At 43.8% G+C, this 19,867-nt stretch overlaps 1 protein-coding gene across 6 annotated transcripts in view; it reads left to right on the top strand.

Annotated features, from left to right (window-relative positions):
* ACOT11 (acyl-CoA thioesterase 11) overlaps window positions 1-19,583 on the top strand; it is a 149,599-nt gene extending 130,016 nt beyond the window's left edge. For 2 of the 6 annotated variants that reach the window (XM_084852413.1, XM_084852412.1), the window contains exons 10-17: window positions 15-159; window positions 2,038-2,093; window positions 9,486-9,552; window positions 12,005-12,088; window positions 13,768-13,901; window positions 14,535-14,666; window positions 14,979-15,105; window positions 16,591-18,609. In XM_084852413.1, the coding sequence (XP_084708539.1) occupies window positions 15-159; window positions 2,038-2,093; window positions 9,486-9,552; window positions 12,005-12,088; window positions 13,768-13,901; window positions 14,535-14,666; window positions 14,979-15,105; window positions 16,591-16,746 (901 nt within the window). In that variant the 3' untranslated portion in view covers window positions 16,747-18,609. Of the gene's footprint in view, window positions 1-14; window positions 160-2,037; window positions 2,094-9,485; window positions 9,553-12,004; window positions 12,089-13,767; window positions 13,902-14,534; window positions 14,667-14,978; window positions 15,106-16,590 lie in introns of all 6 variants that reach the window. The other 4 variants (XM_084852417.1, XM_084852416.1, XM_084852414.1 and 1 more) reach the window with 3 other exon arrangements.
* Window positions 19,584-19,867: the final 284 nt, after the last annotated feature.

Raw genomic sequence — 19,867 nt, 5'->3', positions numbered from 1 at the left:
TCTTAAAATTCCAGCATGGAGGTTGGGGTGTGTGTAGAGGCCTATCGACATGAGATGGAAGTCAGCCGAAGACACATAAACAGTGCCTTCATGACCTTTGTGGTCTTGAATGAAGAGGGTCGGCCACGCACGCTTCCAGAGCTGAAACCAGAACCAGGGGTAAGAAATGGGAAGGGTATCACATGGCTTTGCAAGATGGACAGTGGTCTTGAATCAAATCGGTAATCCTGGATAAATACACTTAACTAAAAACTGAAGCATGTTTTACCATGCAAAATCAGATTTCTTCTCGGGGCCTCCTTGAAAATGTGACTCAGGTGAGCTCAGAAGTCAAAGAAATCTCTTAGGAAAGATGCACAATAGTATGAGGATCATGATTTGAAGGCTTGACTGCACAGTGGACAGATGATCCCTGTTCTTGCAGTGAGTGGTTGAACACATAGATCTAAGCCAGCCTTCCCCAACCTGGTGCCCTCCAGTTGTTTTGGACTACAACTCCCAGTATTCCTATCCATTGGCCAGCATGGCTGTGGCTGACGGGAGTTGAAGTCCAAAACATCTGGAGGGCACCAGGTTAGGGAAGGCTGATATATGCCACCCTCATCAGATCAAATATTCAAAGGTTCAAAATAGACATAGGGTGCAGCTGTATTTTCCCCCCTGTTTGGTTCCTGTAATCAAAATGCAGCCTGGGGAAGGGAATGAGTTTGAGTGGAGGAACAGCAGAGTGAGGCTGCTTAAGCTTTTCACCCTCCATTTGTTTTTCCACTCAAAATGGGCCCTCCCCAGCTGCTTTTCCCACTGTGGGAGAAAAGATACCACTACCATAGGAATAAGGTCACTGGCCAACTTATTTACAGGCCTGTTGAAATGACTAAGGGCATGATCCTATGCATGTTTAGACAAGAAAAAGTCCTACAGCTCCCAGCATTCCCCAGCCAGACTATTTTCCCCTCTAAACATGCATAGGATTGCTCTCTAAAACAATTATCCTAATCTCGCAATCAGGAACAGGCTTACCTTCATGAGGTTTGTTTTCATCTGCATCTATCAGCTTCTTCCATAAATACCACTAGGGTCATCTGTGTATAAAATAATTCTGTTTGTGCATCAGAGCACACATGGAGCTTGGTCATAGGGGTCAAATATTTTGTATTCTTTACTGTTTAAGCAATTGAGAGATTTTCAGCCCAATCCTCTACATGCCTACTCAGAAGTATGGGGCACCCTCACGGGGATGTGAGCTCAGGATTGTGGCCTTAGGCCTCAGCCATACTGAAGCACTGATACTTAGGTGACCTTTACTCATTGTTTTTGCATGGTAAATGTCATCTTTGGTCTGCATCTCCAAGACTAGCTCATCTCACCATGTGGGGTACACACAGAATAAAGCTCATCATGTGAAAATGTATGGGTAGAAAAGCACATTGTGGTAGCTGCACTGTATCGAAAAATATGTGTGTGTGAAGCATGCCTTTAAGCAAGTGAAGACTGATTTTTCTGAAAGATGCTGCTGGTTATATAGCACCACCCATGCACAAGAGGGAAGAATCAGCAGATTTGGGCAAACTCCAAGGTTTGCAGAGTTATAAAAAATATCAAGGGGGAAAAAACCCTGGCCCCCCAAACCTCCCAATGAGGACTGAGCGTGCTTAGTGGCCATGGAGCACTGACTGATTGTTGGAGAGAGGCAAAACAGAAAACTGGGTAACAGGGAGAATCGAATGGAGTAGCATGGAGAAGGACCTGGCTGGCTGTCCTGCTGTAACAGTGAAAAGGAGCTCTCCACAATGTTAACATTTGGTTGCAGACCCCACTGATAATCACTGCGTTGGTGCTTCTTGACAGTGGATCCAAGCTGGGTAGGGGTCTTTTCTGGCCCATACATTTTATTGGAGGGCAAGCAGGGCAAACCTAAACTCTTTGAGTTAAACCCTAACATTTGACCAGTCTATTTAGTTAAGGCCTCACTTTCTTCCTGTTCATGCCTTATGGGTCTTCAAAACGTAACCCACTCATTTTATTTCCCTTTAACAGGATGGACAAAGACGATTTAAGGAAGCGAGTGCTAGGCAAAAAATTAGACTGGACAGGTAAGTGGGAAAGTATTAACAACAAACTGGAAGCTTCCTTTCATCAGTTCTCCTCCTCCCTGCAAATCCTTCCTCCCATCTGTAAATGAAGTGGGTAATGTAGAATTTTAACCATGACCATATATGATTTATTTTCCTATGGCACGTTCCTGTGGTCAAATTATATTAACATGTAGGAGACTGGAATTGTTGCGTATTAGCAGATCTTCCTGTGTCCCATGTGTGTTGTGGCTGGGTTTGATCCACAGGTAGGTGGGGACGGAGTCCTCCACTGGAGTTTTCTGCTCTTCGCCCTGGCTCAGCAAAATGACCAGGGCGGTGTTCTTGGAAGCAGCAGAAGTGGCATATAGCAATTGAGTTGAGCAGCTGAGAGGGAGGATCATGTTTCTTAGCGGTGCTTTGTTATCAAAGGGCCTAAATATTTAAAGTCTGAAACCTCTACACCTTGGGGAGGGGATCGGCATCTTCAGAAGTATCAGAGGGCTTTGGCAACTGTCAGCTTGTGCGTGTGTGTGTGTGTGTGTGGGGGGGTGTTCGTACATGCACTCAGTCTTGTTCAGAATGCCCCCTACACCCAGTTTCTGTTGGAACATAGGAAGCTGCCTTATATTGAGTCAGACCAGGGATCCTGCTAGCCCAGAATTCTCAACACTGACTGTAGCAAGAGCTCTCCAGGGTTTCAGGCAGGAGTTTTTCCTGACCTTACTGGAGAAGCCGAGGATCGAACCTGGGACCTCCTGCGTGCAAAGCAGGTGCTCTGCTACTGAGCAACAGCCCTCCTGTTGCCTCTGCTTGTCTTCTTTGTTCAGCCCACTGAAGCTAGCAAATGCAATCACAGCACCAAGGTAGGGGATGAACTCAGAGTTCTTTGGTGTGAAACTGCGCTAGGGACCACAACAAAAGAACACAGAATGATTCTAGGGCTCAACCTGGAAGAAACATGTTTGGGCTGTAATACCTGACCCTAATCCCAGATATGTAGGAGCAAACAGTAGTTACTTCTCTGTTACATTTCTATCCTACCCCATTTCCAAGGGGTAGGATAGCATATGTAGTTTTCCACCACTATTTCCTCACCAGCAAGGGACAGGACTTTGCACATGCTCAGAAGCACATTTCCCTTTATTATTATTTTACATCCTTAGGCAGGACCTTGGCATTGCAAATAAGCTGACATTAAACCTTTGGAATAGGAGAGTAGCAGTATGAATAGAACAATCTAGCTTGAGTCCTATCGTGAGATATCTGGAAACCATGCAAGGCATCTAAATTCAATTCTTTCGACACTGGAGCTCTTTGTGGGCAGTGCCTGCATGTTTACAAGCATAACTCCATAATGGAGGGGGATAGAAACATTCTCTTCCTTCCTTCTTCTTCTTCTTTTTTTTTTTAAAAAGAGTGCTAATATTCTTAGGACACTGCATTCTACACTGATTATAAATTGCATGCAAAATATGCTGAATCAAAATGTGGCCTAGGGTGATAGGGGGAAGAGACCACAGCCACAATTTACTGGATATTATCCAGCCTATCATGTTTTGATAGCAAAACTTATCAGAAAGGTGGGAAACTAGGGAGGCATAAAGGAGAGGTTTTCATGGAAGAAAGGAAAAGCAAGATACAAGCAATCCACAAAGTCAGTGCAAAGATGAAATAAATTTATCTTCTCCCCCACTCCCCCGCCCTGTCCCAACCCCCTGGTCTCTTTCTTTGTTCTGCAGCAAGTCCTATTTATAAAGCAAATGCTCTTCAGCTCTATGTTTCATTCTGTTTCCACTTCTGCCTTGCGGTGACATCAGAGCCCCCTCCAGTTTGTCTCCCGTTATGTCACTAAAACCTCATAGTGTATTTATAGCCTTGTTGTTTGGTTGTCTCTAATTCATAATTTATTATAGAACACAGACAGAGACCGCATGCATTATCCTTAAGGCCACGGTTCTGGGGGCATTAATGCTGGATCAATGCATTCTCTTGAGAGCACTGAGAGAAGGCAAGCTCGGGGAAGAAGGAAGGAAGAACTGTGCATGCCGTGCAAGTATCCTAAACAGTGCTACGTTATAGAGAATTCTCTGACTGAGGGGTTCATGGCATCTTCTTGCTCAAGAGACCCCTCTTCTTTGACATCTCTGTGGCTTAGTTGTTTGTATCTGTCACTCTCATGGGCCTGCTCATAAACTACGGCTACATCACTCTGTCAGGAGAGCATAGCGCTAAAACAATACACAGGGTAACTTTAAACTAATTCAGGATGTCTGGATAAAGAAGAGTGCTGTTTGTGAAGGGTGCTTAGAATGAAATACAGTTCTGGGGTGGGGAGGAGAGTGAGTTCAGATAATGGAGGTTTGAATGTTAGATATTATGGAGACGTTGCCACAACTGGTGAGTAGGTGTGTTCCCCTGTGTCTGCCTGTCTCTCTTTGTTTCTCTGTGGTCCATCTTTAGTCTTCTAAAGGCTTTGTAAAAATTATTTTAACCGCCTACTAACATCAAATATGTGTTACATATACAAATATAATACTGCATCCAATTAACAAAAACTACATTAGGGGAAATACCTGGAGACCAAAAAAGCTCACGTTTCTTCTTCTGCAGTAGTGTATAGGCAATTAGAAATATGTAAAGCTTCCTTTTTATGCATGCTCATGAGATGCTAATTTTAAAGAGCATTTAATTTCAAATTAAGTGCTCTTAAAAATAGAGCACTTAAAGTTTAGGTTTCTATATATATAATAGAATTTTATTTAATTTTTTAATATAAGTCAACAAATTAAAACCGGATGTGAACTTCATAGAATAGTGTGGAGTCTGGGGACCGCAGGTGTGGGAATCGCTTGCACTTCTGCATCCCTGCGAGTAACTTAGCACTCAGAATACTGCTACATGGAACTCTCCTGCAGTCCTAAAATTAATCCTGGAGGAGCACACAAATATAGTCCGTATAAGGTCCACACACCAGCACTTTAGCTGCCACCTGTTAGTGGGGATTCCTAAGATCCCCATCCTCAGTGCAACAACCAAACCCTCACCGTGGGGGCCTCCTCGTACCGTGTGTGACGCCTTGAGTCAGAGATGAAACACTGGAGCATACAGGGAGACGGGACTAAGCACCAGCTTGTTCAAGGCTGCTTTACATGCAAAGAAGCTCGTAGTGGGGAAAATATATAGCCCCAGAAAATATATAGCCCCAGAAAAACCACCCGAGGGACTATTTTGCGGTGATTAAATACATTTGGAAGCCACAGTAGAATAATAGATACTTGTGCAACTTTTACCCTCCAGTGAGGACAAGTTCGTATGCATCTTCTCTCCCTCCTGCCCCCAGCACACACACACTTCAGGACCTGCCGTAACATTGTCTTGCAGATGGTGGGCTGCTAAAGATAGCCTTTAATCACACACATGGCATCAATCATTATGGTCATTGGGCTGTGGTGAGTAGGTGGGAGTAAAGGGAATGGTGCTTCAAAGTTAGAGCATGAAGCACCTTCAAGAAAGATTACCCTCTGCCACAACAGGCAGCTTTTTAGAGCCTTTCTTTGTGAGGCTTTTATTGTGTGTTCGTGATTCCTCATTCATGGTAGTTTGCAGGTCATTTACATGATGTTGTTATCCTCCAGGGCTTTTCCTGCTCTTTGCCACCATTCCCGTGGCTTTTTAAAAAAAATCAAAGAAAGCGTGGTATTATTTAGAAATGGCAGAATGAAAGTCTTATGTAATTTCACAATTCTGCGATACCTCAGCTCCACCTAGTGGCTGTATAATGAAATATATAGAAAGGAAGAGAAAGACAAACCCTGGAGAAAAGCACATATAAAGGAGCTGAGCTTAATCTTGTGAAGAATCCGATAGCAGACGCCTCGGTAAAGGTGCAGAATAAAAGCCTCATGTAGAAATGCCCTTAGGGTGTGTAGGCTGTGCCTCCAACTGCTCTAGAACAGATGCACAGAGGTTATGTGCGTGTATTGCAACTTGAAGGTACCATTGCTTTTTCTCTTTCCAATGCTGCTGCTTGAGTACCAGGTTGATGCATGCTGAATTGAGGTGCAGAAGTCAGGGGTGCAGAACCTCAGCCCCAGGATCCTAATCCAGCCTACCTGCAGTCCCCAGCTGGCCATGCCCTCCACCCATCACCATTCTAAGAGGTTGAAATGCCCCTCCTAAGGTTTAGTTACCGGCAGTAGGAGCTTTAAGCTAAAATATGCTGGTATTTTTGGCCCCACTCCCTTTTGCCTTTGGCCCCACCCACCACTGGAATGCAGTCCCCAAGAGCTTCTCTGGAATGGAATTCTGCCCTCGGGATGAAAGAGGTTCTGCACCTCTGCTTTAAGTGGTTTTAAAGGGATTGCTAAAACTTGTGCACCAAGGTTGTGGTTCTTTGTCTTGTGTTAGGTCTGGCCTTGCAGGCAGCAAGTCCAAGCAGTGTATTACTACACATTTGTTTCTTAAGCTCTTGAGAAAAATCAAGGCGTTGTATAATACAAAACACAGCCATTTCTGCAAGCTTGTAGTCTAAATAATATTAAGTATATTACAGGCACTAATAGCCAACTGGATATGCCATTTATGACTTTGAGACGCCATAATGTTCTGGCCTAAATAAATAGATGAATGCCTTCCGTTTTGGAGCAGAAAGAAATATAGAAACATTCCAGTTCTTGCAAACTGACATGCAAGTGCGTGTGGCTGTGCTTGTGTCCCTAAATCTCCTTGCTCAACTTACCTGTGAACTTCGTCCTATCTGATCTCGTCTTCTTAAGATACTTTGTGTTTAAAACATCTTGAGTAATGGAGCTTGTCAAGGTGAAATCTCTATTCTGGGGTACTTTGGACCCCTTCACAATGGCTCTGTCATCGTGAAGGTCATAGATAGCTGTTATCAGTCAAATCTCTTCTCCTCCACATTTCCTTATCTTAGGCCCTGAGAATGAGATTGTAAAGGAGCGATAGTTGAGCAAAGGACAAGAGCATCTTGTGACGGAGCAAATTAGTGCCACTTGAGTCCAAGGCTAGTACTGGTTCCAGAACAGCACAGCAAAGCACTCCACCAGGCTGAGTCAGAGACCATATTACGCATTTGCTTTTGCTGCTCATCCCTAAATTGAATCCCAGTAGATTTCATTGCATGTGGCAAATCCTGTCTGAAAGGAGCCCTAAATGAATACCGGCATCTAAATATGAGATATGATGTTTCCTGTGCAAGGTTCTGCAAAGCCATATCCTCAGTGCTAATATGTGACATTTTAACTTTACAACTAGGGAAAAGGAATCTAATGCAATATATTTTTGGAGAGGTGGCAGGAAGTTGTGTCAGTAGCTCCTCTTAAGTTGGTCTCTTGACCCACACATGAAAGAAGGCAATAGAATTGATGGTAGTGCACTGCAGTGAACCTGAACTTTATCCAGGTGTCTGCCTGTCTTACTCCCTTTCATATGTAATCTAGTAGAATGTAGGGATGTCGGAGGAATCTGGTTGCAGGGTGGAGCTCGATGAGCTTTCATTGGCTTGGCCCCTTGGACTCCATTCCATCTTCCGCCAGTTGGCCTGACTCGCTGGCAGAATTTCTGGAAATTAGTCTTTTGTGTAAAAAAAAAAAAATGCATGAATTACAGCCAACATTTGCACAATTTGCACAATTCGCACAAATTACAGCCAAAATTTGCACAAATTGTGCAAATTCACACAATTCATCGCCAAAATTTGCTCAAATTAAGCAAATCACAACTGCAGTTGGTGCAAATTGTGGGCACCACATTGGGGACCCTGGGGAAATGGCGATTTTAGAGAAAAACCCCCAATTAAGTTCCTGGATTTCAGAAAAAAGCCCATGGCTTGGTTCTGTATGCAAGCCGAACTGGGGGCTCCAGGGAAATCCAAGGAGCCCCAAAAGGGCCAGACTTCTCTGTGATGGCCATCCTTAGTAGAAGGTGAGAGGGAACAGATGCATTCCACCAAAATTGTTGTAGGAGAAGAAATGCACTTAAAAAAATCACCAAAAAAGCACACACTGATAGTTCATTTGAGCACATTGTGTCCCATGCTACACATGGTAAGGTGTTGTATATCCTTCTGGTAGCCCAGATTCTAGCTAGGGCCATTGTTTCTTAAAATGGAGAATTCAAAGTGAATTATGCCTTGAGCATCAGAAGTAATATATTGGATACTACTTGGCACTGGTGAGCTCCCACAGGTTCTCAGCTGGATAGCACTTGTATCTCAGACTCTTCAAGCCATAAACAAGAATAAATCTTTGCTTTATTCCCTCTTGGTGGTGTCTAGGAAGAAATAGGGGGGAAACCCAAGGTTTCCAAAGAGGAAGACTTCCCTCCCCTCTCCCCAGTTCACCAGCTTACCTCAGCGTCCAGTCCACTAACCATGCAACACTTTGTCCAATTACAGTAACATATCTTCTAAAGATAGGGTATAACTTGAAATAAAATTTTGATTGCTCCCTGCTTAAACTGGCTGTGTGACCTCTCAGTTTCTCCTTTCAGATTTGTCTTGTGAACTCTCCTCCTCAAGCCCTATTCCAAACTGGCTTAATTTTGCTTGCTTTCCATAGTAGCCTGCCCTCTTGGATGGGGTTGCAGAAACTCTTTCATCCCGAGGGCCGAATTGCATTTCGGAGAAGCTCTCAGGGGCCACATTCTAGGGGTAGATGGGGCCAAAGGCAAAAGGGGTGGGGCCAAAAGCACAACCCTCCCAGCGTATTGTAGCTTCAAGCTCTTGCTGCCAGCACCTAAGCCTTAGGAGAGTCATTTCAACCTTTTAGAATGGAGAAAAACTGTATGAAAGCCAGAAACTACACCCAAAGATTGGTGATTGGAGGACAGGGGGCAGGCCCTGGGGAGGGGTGTGTGGCCATCTGGGGAATCTGGGAGGACTGGATTTGGCCCCCAGGCAGGACAGATTTGGCACCCAGGCCTCAGGTTCTCCATCCCTGCTTTGGGGCATATCTAATTGCATAGAAAAGGAATCCACGATCTTGTATTGCTGAGCTCGCTCAAGTGGCTTGGCTAAGTGGGCTTCATAGTCACAAGCCAATCTGATTGTGACTGAAAATGTATGACCCTTACTATTGTACTGTGAGTGTGGAATCTACACCTATGTGGGTTTTCCAAAGATCATTTAATCTTGAGTGTTGAGCATATCTCTCTCTTGCCTGATAAGCCCATATCTATTGATCTGCAGGGTTCTTTGTGTTTTCCTTTGCTGATACTTGGATCAAAGCTACTCAGGTGGCTACTCCTAACAAAACATCCTATTTCTTGTAGATGGTTTCTGAGGAAGGTCATGTTCAAAACACATTTGCTACTTTGCTTTAAGCACATCTTTAAGAGAAGCCTTTTGTTGTCCATCAACCAGTAACCAGTGCATTCTTTTGCTTTCTACAGAAAATATGTTATTTCCTGTAAACATACTGAAGTACCTTTGTCTGTGCCTTGGGACCAAAGTAACAAGGTAAAGTAAACTTTGAGCCCCGTGAGTTGCTAACTTCTGCCTGTTGAGGGGGCTTTAGATTTAGGAACTCCATGCTCTCCAGGGTGGAAAGCTTAGTAAATATAGATTCCTTCCAAATGTTTGCCCATCTCCCCCTGGTGCTGTAGTCCTCTGTGGGACTTCAAATCCATATTCTTGCAACATCTGGGAGAGGGTGAATGACTACACTGAGCTTCTTCATGCCACAGATGTCTGGAATAAGGGCCCTCTTGTGGAAGGTAACTAGAAATGGTACCCATGAGCAAAGATAAAGTTAAAGTATTGTGTTTACTGGTGTTTGGGAAATGGTACTGTCAGAATGTAAGCTGACCTTGGAGCAGTGCCTGGCCTGAATATATTATGCAGGTTAAGGGGGAAGTGTTTGGCGTGATATAAGAGAGGCTCTGGGAGGATAGGCCTTTTGATAGTGGGGAGGGAGCAAGAGCATTGAGAACTGGAAGAGGACGTCATTTGCAAACTCTTGGGATGTGTTTCCACACTATTGGCTTCACCTGACTTGCAATTTTGTTGTGATGTTTCCCCAATCACATCTGCTCCTTTTCCAGTTTCCACAGTGCTTAAAAGTCCCGGCTCATCATTGCTGTAGCCTGGGGCTCTGTGATGTTTCCACTTGGCTCTAATCAAATTATTTTCTTGATGGCTGGGTGGAGTCTGAGGAGTCTGGGTTGGGTCTGATTACCTCAACCGTGTTCCCCCCCCTTCCTCCCGCCGATTCCCCCTCCCTCTCCCCCTTCTGCCCCTTCTCCCCCTTTAAAGTGAGTTTTAAAGTGCAATAGCGCTTTAACGAAGAGGAGTGAAAAAGCAAAGGCATAGTTGCATGTTAACAGGCACTGCAACCCTTCCCATTGTTCCTGTAGTGCGCTGTTCCAGTTATGACTTCTCCGCACCATTATAAGTCGCTGACAGAAACATACTTCTGGGTGGGGTGGGGTGGGGGGATTGGAAGTGAACGTCATCAGACTGGCAGGGGCTTCTCAACCAAACAGAGAGGCTCCCCCCTCCAGGCTCTACTCCCCTTAATGGCAATCTCAGGAACAAGCCTCACTGACCACAGTGGGAGTTACTTCTGAGTAGACTTCTCGGATGTATGCCCTATTCCATCCATTTCCCCCCCCTCCTTTCCCTCTAAATAGCAGGCTACCGCTTTAGGAGGCACCCCTAAGGCTACTGCATTAGCAGGCACATGCTAAGTCGCTATCTCATTATCACACTATTGCACCAGTCTGCCATCGATATGCATACCCTCCACGGCAGTATGTTGCTATGACTCATTCACTCTATCGCAAAATAGCACTAACATGCATTTGCGCTATCACGCGATAGTGCAAATGTGTGTTAGGGCTATTTCACGATAGAGTGATAGATTCATAGGAAGATACTGGCACAGAGGGTGTGCATATTGATGGAAGACCTGGACAATAGTCTGATAATGAGATAGCGACTTAGCGTGTAATACAAAAACTAGACTATGATGCTTGCGGCATCGTTTCCCTGCTCCAAAGGACACAAAGGAATATTAGCCGTGGATCCTCCCCACATGTAGTTCTGGGGAAGCAAACTGAGATAAACCTGATTTTCAGGCTGTAGTGGGAGTACTTGCTTGCCCGCGATAGCAGGCTTATACGCACTAGTGTTCTAGTGCTTATTTTCAATGACGTTTTAAAAGTTGGTCCCTCGGCATCCTGCTCCAAAACGGTGATGGGAAATGGAGGGAAAGGGTTGGGTCACTGAGGTCACGAGCGAAACACCCACAAGGGCTGGGCTATACGCCCCATGGGCAGGTCTGTAATACCGAACCAAGTGCAGTTGTGGAAACAGGCCAGTAATTGAGCTGAAGTAAGCTGGAAAAATCGGACTATAGCCAGTCTCAGAAGAAGCAGTTTTTCCACGATAAAATGCGGGGCTGATGCTGAGTGGTCACAACATCATGGAAACACAGAGACCTCACTGTGCAGCCAGGTTGAGTAAATCGCTGGTGGAAACACAGCCTTGCTGTTTGCCACTGGCTTGCAATTGCAGAGATTGCCATAGATAGACTCCCAGGATTTGACTCCCTGTAACTTCTAAAGAAATTCAATGAATAGTGGCAAATTCTACTAAAATTTGGCAAGACTTCAGAACTGCAGAATACCCAAGACCACAACCATTCCATGGGATTCAGTGACACAAAGGGCATTTGAGGCATTTATTTTTAGAGAATTTGACCTGTACTGGATGCTTTGATAAAAGTTCACAACAGTCCCTGCCCGGGGGCATATAATTTAATAAAGGTGAAGGTAACAGGACAGGTGAGAGGAGGAAATAGAAAAAGGCCATGATTTTGCTGCATACATTCAAAAATCAAATCAGAAGGACACTGGAAGCGATCATTATACATTGTATTTTTTATTTATTTTTTGTATTTCCAATGCAGGTTTATTTGAGTTACAACAATGTTACTGCACTGAAGACATTAGTAGCTAAAGCCAACTGGGTGCTTGCCTCTGAAAGAGACAAGGTAGCTAACACCATCCTTAAGCAGCCCTCTTCAGCCTGGAATGCAGAACATGTAGTCAAGTGTCGAACCTCTCCATGGGCCTTTCCAGCAGATGGTGGTTTCCCTGTATAGTTATCCTAAATCAGCCTCCTCCAACCTGGCACCCTCCATGTGGCTGGGGAATGATGGGAGTTATTGTCCAACACATCTGGAGGACAGTAGGTTGGGGAAAGCTGTCCTAGATGATGCAGTCCCAGCCAGCTCTACCATTGTGTGAGGAATCCTGGCTTCCAAGCACACAAACTGCTCAATGGAGTTGCTGGCATACTATGATCCTTTCCTTAGCAAGCAAAGGAACATGGTAAATTGTGGGGATGGCATTTGTGCTAATCTCACAGGCACCTCTTGGGTAATGCTGTGGTGCACCTTACAAGTCCTTTGGCTGCCTGCCCCTAATTTTTGTAATCCTCTACGATTGCAGACAACTTTTTCTTCCTGCTGAGGTTTGTGCTTCTGCTTTCCAGTACTAGAGTGCATATCTCCCATAATCCTCCCAGCAGCCCCTTGCATTATCAGGGATATTGCTTGATGTGGCTAATGTATCAACAAGTATTGAGAGAGAGAAAGATAAGGGTCTCATCCTATGAGGATAAAAGCATCATCTGGAAAGCTCCTGACAGCTTGCCTTAAACTCTTTGAACTCCATGTGTATAGCCACCAACTGCCATCTTAAGCTTTGCAAATATTTCTATATTTGCAATGGTTAATTTCCAAGGCCAAGCCAATGCCATAGTGGACTGGAGTTTAGGTGCCAGATTAGAGGGCAGAATTAAGATGGCAGGTTTTGCACCCATCTACCAGGCCCTCGTGTTGCATCCACTCTGCCCATGTGTTCCATGCACTGTTGAGAGAGTCTGTCTGGGTGCCCTTTGCAAAGTCAGGTGGTACCCCCCAAATCCTGTCTGTGTTGCAGAGAATTGGAGGAGGGGAAAAGACTTATCTGCAGGGGCCCAGCACCCACTTGCATCTCTCAGCCATGGTGGAGTGATGAGGGAAAGGCAGCATCCAGAGCTCTAGGGCCAGCCCTGTTAATTTGTAAGAACAAAAGTAACAGGTCCACGCCAAGGCGGAACCAATGCCCCTGACAAAAGAAGTCATTTTTTAAAATTCCACATGAGATGACGAAATGCTCAGTGGCACTTGTTTACCGTTATTATTGCATCTCATTTCAGGACTGAGCTCTGGCACTGAAAATAGGCCCTGGGGTTGTACCCTGACTCCAGTTGTGTGTGTCACAGAGAGAGGCAGGCATGTGTGGGTGGATGGGATGATATTCAAATGGTCTGATAGCAACTGGCAGGGCTGTGGTGTTTAAGGCTGGACATTAAAATAGCCATAACGTGAAATGGCGTTTGAGGATACTCGTGGAACTTGGATGCTCTTTCTCCAACTGCACCTGTTACCCTGCTTGAGCTAAAGTGACATATTCCTGCAAAGGGCCTTTTGAAGAGGGAGATCGATCCTTGCTGAATCCAAAAGATGCCTTTGTGCTTGCAAGCACTACCTGCTGTTCTCCATCTCATGGGTACCATGAACAATGGTTATATTTGTTGCATTTGTTACACGCTGGTTCCATTTGTATTGAACTGGAATCTTTGCTAGAGGTCCTTTTTTAACTTCCACTGCCTCTCTGTCTTAAGGTCAAGATGTACATTCTGGAGGAGGACAAGTTCCTCTCTATCCGAATAGAGATGACCATCTGCATTGATGCGATGCAGGCCTTCCTGCTGCTCTCAGACCTGCGGCATAGGCATGAGTGGGATAAGCATTATGCGTAAGTACTTGGGAGGAGAGAAATCTTGCTGGAAAATGCTCTTTAGTTAGGGATGGTATCCCCAATTCCCCGTCCTGCAGCATAAGGGGTCTTTCTGCCCAGATACTTATTTTGAAAAACAAACCACCCACACCCTGAGAATCTTATCAAATGGAGTTATTTGCCCAACACCACATGCTGTGGCTTTTCTGCGCTCCCATAGAATCATAGCATAACACAGATCTAAGTAGGTAACTGATCTAGATGGGCCACTGTACCAGTAATCCTAAGCCCAGTACCACTCCTCTTTCTCCCTACTTTGCTCATTTTGATCACCCCAAGGGTTATCCACTTAGCTGTTGCTCTCTGTTGTACTATATGGCCTAAGTTGCTGTTGCACAAATACTACCATAAGAAGAGCCCTGCTGGATTAGACGGAAGATCTATCTTGTCTAGCATCTTGTTTCTCATTGTTGCCAACCAGATACCCTATGGGAAGCCCGTAGTTCTTTCCTGCTGTTGTTCCCCAGCAATCCTATCCACCTATCTGGTTGCTTATCTCCTGGTTTTTGAGCAGTTTCATCTTTTGGTTATGAGCACCTACACAGAAATTATTTCTGGTTTCTCTCTTTACAAATAAATATTCTTTTGCAGGAGTTCTGAACTTGTCCAGCAGGTCGACAAAGATGACATGATCTATCATGTAATTAGTCAAACGATGAGTGAGGAAAAGAAGCCTCAGGACTTTGTCATCCTAGTGTCACGAAGGAAACCTTGCGGCAAAGGGTATGTCAGCAAGCATCCCCTCCCCATTCCAATTTTTAGGGCATCAGCTGTACCTGAACACGGTGCACACGTATACATAAAAGTCCTGCCGGTGCTCAGATGGCCTTTTGAAATCTCTTCTGGGGATTTTTTTTTTCTTAAATTGCACAAAAATGAATGACGGGTAAGCTACTAAGTAGCTCAGAGCAATTTCAGCCCATTAGGTAAGTGGAGCAAGGATGTATCAGTTGTTCTCATAGGCCTGGTGAACTTCAAAACAGCGAGGAGAAAAGTTCATTTCATTTGCCCTAACCAAGTTTCCTTCTTTTCCAGTGATCCATATGTTGTAGCATTCAGATCAGTTACATTGCCAACGCATCCAGCAAAGCCAGAATATACTCGAGGGGAGACCTTATGTTCTGGCTTCTGTATTTGGCAGGAAACAGAAGAACTCACCAAGGTAAGCATTTATCTTTCTAGTAGTACTGCAGACCAACAATGGCTCAATTTGCACAATCCTAAACTGTGGCTGGACATAGTTTGGACTATGTCACAGGCTTATGCATTTCCTCCTCCTTTCTTACACATAGATTCCCTCCTTCATATGCAGGTTGTTCTAACCATCTCTTGCTATGACATCAAAATTGGGCAAACTGTGGTTAGTGCTCACCTCCAAACCATGGTTTGAAACCCATAAGTGGGCTTACAAACCATTGTTTGAAGGTTAGCACTAACTGTAATCTCCCCAACTTGGACAAGCTGTGGTTAGAGCAATTTGAAAAAGAAGGAAATAACTGGCACATGAGAGAAAGAAGAGAGGGTAGGATGTGAGCCTGCAGCACATCCTTGAACCTTCAAAGTGATCCATTCACTGAGCCATACTCTGTGCATTCTGTATCCGACCTGTCTTAGCTTGTTAGCCTGCTTTTCAAAGCCAGTATTTCAGTTTGGCTCCCCAGGATATGCTTTGTACTATACGGTGAGTTCCTTCCTATTTATACTGTGACTAGTTTTGTGAGTCCCCTTCTGTACATAAGATTTTACCTCATTTGGATCTGATGGATCCTTTTCCACTATCCAGTGTTGGAATGGCTGAACTTTGTGAGCCTCTCAAGACCACATTTCTCATAATGACACATCAAGGTTCAGATCACAGAGGCATTTTTCTGGCCCCTCTTCTCCATGGGATGCATCTTGTGCTCATGCATGCTGTCATGTGGAGAATAGTGTTCAGATCCAGCAGTATGTGGATATACTCAGCAGTGATCTCTGCAGTCCTGGCTGTCACTTTCGCCACCAATGTAGTGATGGAAATCACTTGCTAAATGCATCCATGTACTGTTGGTTAACACAAACATTCATGTGTAGAAACATGTTTGGAGTACCTGTGGAGGGAAAAGAGCCTGGGAAAATGCATGGGTGAGGTAGCCTTCAGTGTGGTTCCATTTCCAGCTCCAAGGAATTTTTTGGCTCTAGGTTCTGTGGTTAAAAGAGGCTCGAACCATAAAAGCGATGCTTTACACATAGAAAGGTGCCCTTGTGGTTTGTTTTCTCAGTGGCAACCACACTGCCAGTGTATTGTTTGGATCAGACTTGAAAGTTGCTCTTCTAGGACATCTGTAATAGCCAGGGATAGCTCAAGATATTCTGGTGCTTAAACCAGAAAATCCACATTGGGCCCCTTCTCCAAGCTGGTAAAAATATAAAAGCCAGATAAATTTTTGCTGCCCTTTAATGGTACCTTGAAGTCTGCTGTGCCTCATTCTGCCTGTGGACATATGATCGTCATGTGCAAGTTAGGATTTACAACTGAGGTCAAGGAGAGAAAGTCCTTTGGCACTGCAGTTGACACTTCTATTTCAGAGAAGAAATGGATGTTCTTGGCTTGGGATGAGCAGATTGCAGCCTTCCCAGGAACGAACTGACAAAATGCTTTTGTTTCCAGGTGTCCTATTACCACCAGGCCACTTCGGGTGTGTTGGCCTACATCACAACTAACATTGCTGGCCTGTCTTCGAGCTTTCATTCCACCTTTAAAGACTGTGAGCAGTTCCTCCAGAAGAACAAAGACAATGTTGCTGTCGGGCTGCAGAACCTATAGTTGCACCATTATTTTCGCACAATATTTTATTTTTATCTCATGACAAAAATAGAATCGAACGTTGAAGACTGTTGGAAATATTGAAGTGACCTCTATATATGCCAGAAAGGGAGAGGAAAGAGACAGACTTGTTCAAATGCATAAATTATGTAGCCAAAGCTTCTGTAGAGAGCCATTTTTATTGGCTTGTGATCAGAATGAGAATTTATATCCAGGACAATTTAATGATCAAAATGATGGTGATCACGGTGCATGTACTTATTCAGGAACCATTATATGAAGATTCTTCCTGGATGTTGCAAGTCCTTAATCACCTCTGTGTTGGCTTCTGTTGAAGTCTTGTATTTATTTGATTGACAGGAAAATGTGATGTAAAGGAAAACTTGGAAATTGACATTTTTTTAGTCATTTGTCACCTTTCTTGCCTTGTCCAGCACAATAGACTAGAGCAGGGAGTAAACATTTGTATTAAAAATCAGTCGATTAAAAGCTGTACAGAAAATACGACTTTTTCATATAGAAGTGGTGGAAGTCAAACTTACTTTAAAGTGCCTTTTTACCCAAGGGAATTAAGATTCACAAGAATTCAAGGTGAAAATTTATAGGAAATACTGTTTTTTTTATTGGAAGAATCTACAGGGTAATATTGGAATTGGTGGAGGGCATTTTCAGCATTAAGTAACTACTTTACCTCAGGGCACACTACACAAATGCAACAATGTATTAAATCATGTCACATGTATAATGAGATTTTAAACATTCTTTATGAATGTCTCTTCCCTAGTCTTCCCTGAATGTTGGATGTTGTCTGTTCTTTTTTCTTTCTTTCTTTTTTATCAGGCCAAGCCTGAGGGAGATTAGGTTATTTTGCCGCAGAGCAACTGTTCCTCTCCTGTAAAGATCTTTCAAACTTGACCTTCTGGTAGTTTGGAATAATTTTTTCTTCTTCTTTGATCACTGAGTACCTGATCTTCTGTTTTGCTAGCTGGGTCTTGTCTCCTATGCTTTTGCACAAATGTTGTCAGTTCTGGCTACCAGTATCTTTTATTGCTTTTCAAAAGCTGTGGGAATTTATTGAAATAAATGGCAATACAAGCATATTTAAAAGGAAAAAAAGAATCCTGAGTTTGCATTTGTCAGGAAGGGGCTGCTTGGTTCAACCCTGGAGAAGGTGACAAGCCTCTACCTCATGATTCATGTTAAGCTGTATGTGTTCAAATCTTCCATTTCTCTTCATGCTTCAGAGGGCTTAGTGTGAACACTTGCTTAACCAGGGGTGGGGAACCTTAGCCCTCCAGATGTTATTGGACTACAACTCCCATCATCCCTGTCCTTTGGCCATGCTGACTGGGGCTGATTGTCAAGGGGTGTTTCTGAGCACAGGGAGTGGGATAGCAGTTCAGATTTTGAAGGAGAACTGCAAGACATGGGGGAGGTGTTTTTTTAGGCTAGTCTAGTAGGTCAGCTTCTTAGGTTATAAACGTCTAGCTGGCTGAGAATGAGGGTTTCTCTTTACCCCCTCCCCACTGTGAGAGGCAGCGAACAGGAGGAGGTGGGTCTGGGGAGTCTGACCTAATAGCCGCCAGATGCAGGCGCAGAGCAAAGAAAGAGAAGACTAGGGCGGAACTTAGATGGTCTACTCGATTGGCTTTGCATGAAAAGCTGTGCTTAGAGGCTTCACGAGAAGAGAGGGACCTCTCCTTCTTAAGTTAGGCTAGTCAGACCGCCTCTTCTTTCCAAACAGCAGGCAACTCTCGTAACTTCTTTTTGTATATTTTGAAGGCTTTTTTTTGTAGTCTGAGAGTTACTGAGAATTTGCATCTGTATGACACTGTGAAGTAATGGATTAAAAGCTGTAGACTGAAGCCTCTCGTCTGTGTATGTTTGGGTTTAGAAGTAAAGTGGGGGCTAAAGGAATCCTGACACTGATGAGAGTTGGACTATAACGACATACAGAGGGTCAAAGTTTCCCAGTCCTGGCTAAACCCCGTATACGCCCTTCTTCTGATAGTAGCTATAACTCTCTGGTAAGGATTGGTTTACATGTCCTATCGCCAGGGTAGGTAACAGTGGTTGAGCTACTGTTGTGCATGTGATGACATTGTATGACTAAAGGCACTTGTGTAACACAATGTAGGCTAGAACTAACTGCAGGTGCTGGCACCACAATGGCAGAAGACCACTGATATCTGCCAACTTCAGTTTGCTTGTAATATTTTCTTGCTTTGCTGTATTCCATCCTTCTGCACTCTCAGTATGCAGGTATGGAAACTGAGGTCAGGTACCGAAATCAGTAGCCCAGGTTTAATTTTAAAGAAATCAAGTTCGTAGCACTTTGAAGGCCCAGAAATAAGACTGAAAACATGTGAGCCCTGAATATTAAATCTCAGAGACTAGAGTCAGATGGAGAAAGGGTGTCATGGAAGGCTTAGAGGACATACCAGTGAGGAAGCTAGATGAGAATTGTTATTGTCTATCCAGCAAGAACACCATGGTTTCCATTCATTTCCTATGTTGAGGCACTCAAAACTTTTGATAAAGTTCCAACAAAATACAGTTGTCTATATTTTTTCTGATTAATACGCACAAACACACAAAATGACATACACTTGCACACGGTCCTTTTATATGCTGTAGATCTTGTATTTTTACTGACATTAGGTATTGCGCTCCTACTTAGGCCATTTTATTGTAGATGTTCCATAAGCATATCAGTTATAGACTAAGATTTATAAATAGTGAATGCCTTTGGGTTTTTTTAGTGATTTTGATTTATTATTATGTATGTTCTTTTTGTTGCCTTTATTTTGCCTATTTCAAAATAAATTTTTCATGATAAAACAGAACAGCAACAGGAAACTTGTAACTCCATCCAGATACAGCTAAGTCCAGTGCCACCCAGTGACTAAACTACATAATGACACTATCCACATAGATGGAGGGTCAGCGCTCTGCACAGAATAAACAATATGAAATAAATATGCAGGTTAACTTGATCTGCGTAATTTATTTATTTAGGTTATCTGATTTGCCTTTTCTTGAAATAGAATTTCTTACCTTGGTGCAGATCCTGGAGGTCTTTCAAAGCACAGATAATATAGAGCCCTGCCTATTTGCCTTT

The sequence above is a fragment of the Heloderma suspectum genome, chromosome 4 (genome assembly GCF_057233095.1).
Source record: "Heloderma suspectum isolate Gila_16-S chromosome 4, 16-S_ref, whole genome shotgun sequence".
Taxonomy (NCBI): Eukaryota; Metazoa; Chordata; class Lepidosauria; order Squamata; family Helodermatidae; genus Heloderma; species Heloderma suspectum.
This window is presented reverse-complemented; position numbering and strand designations above follow the sequence as displayed.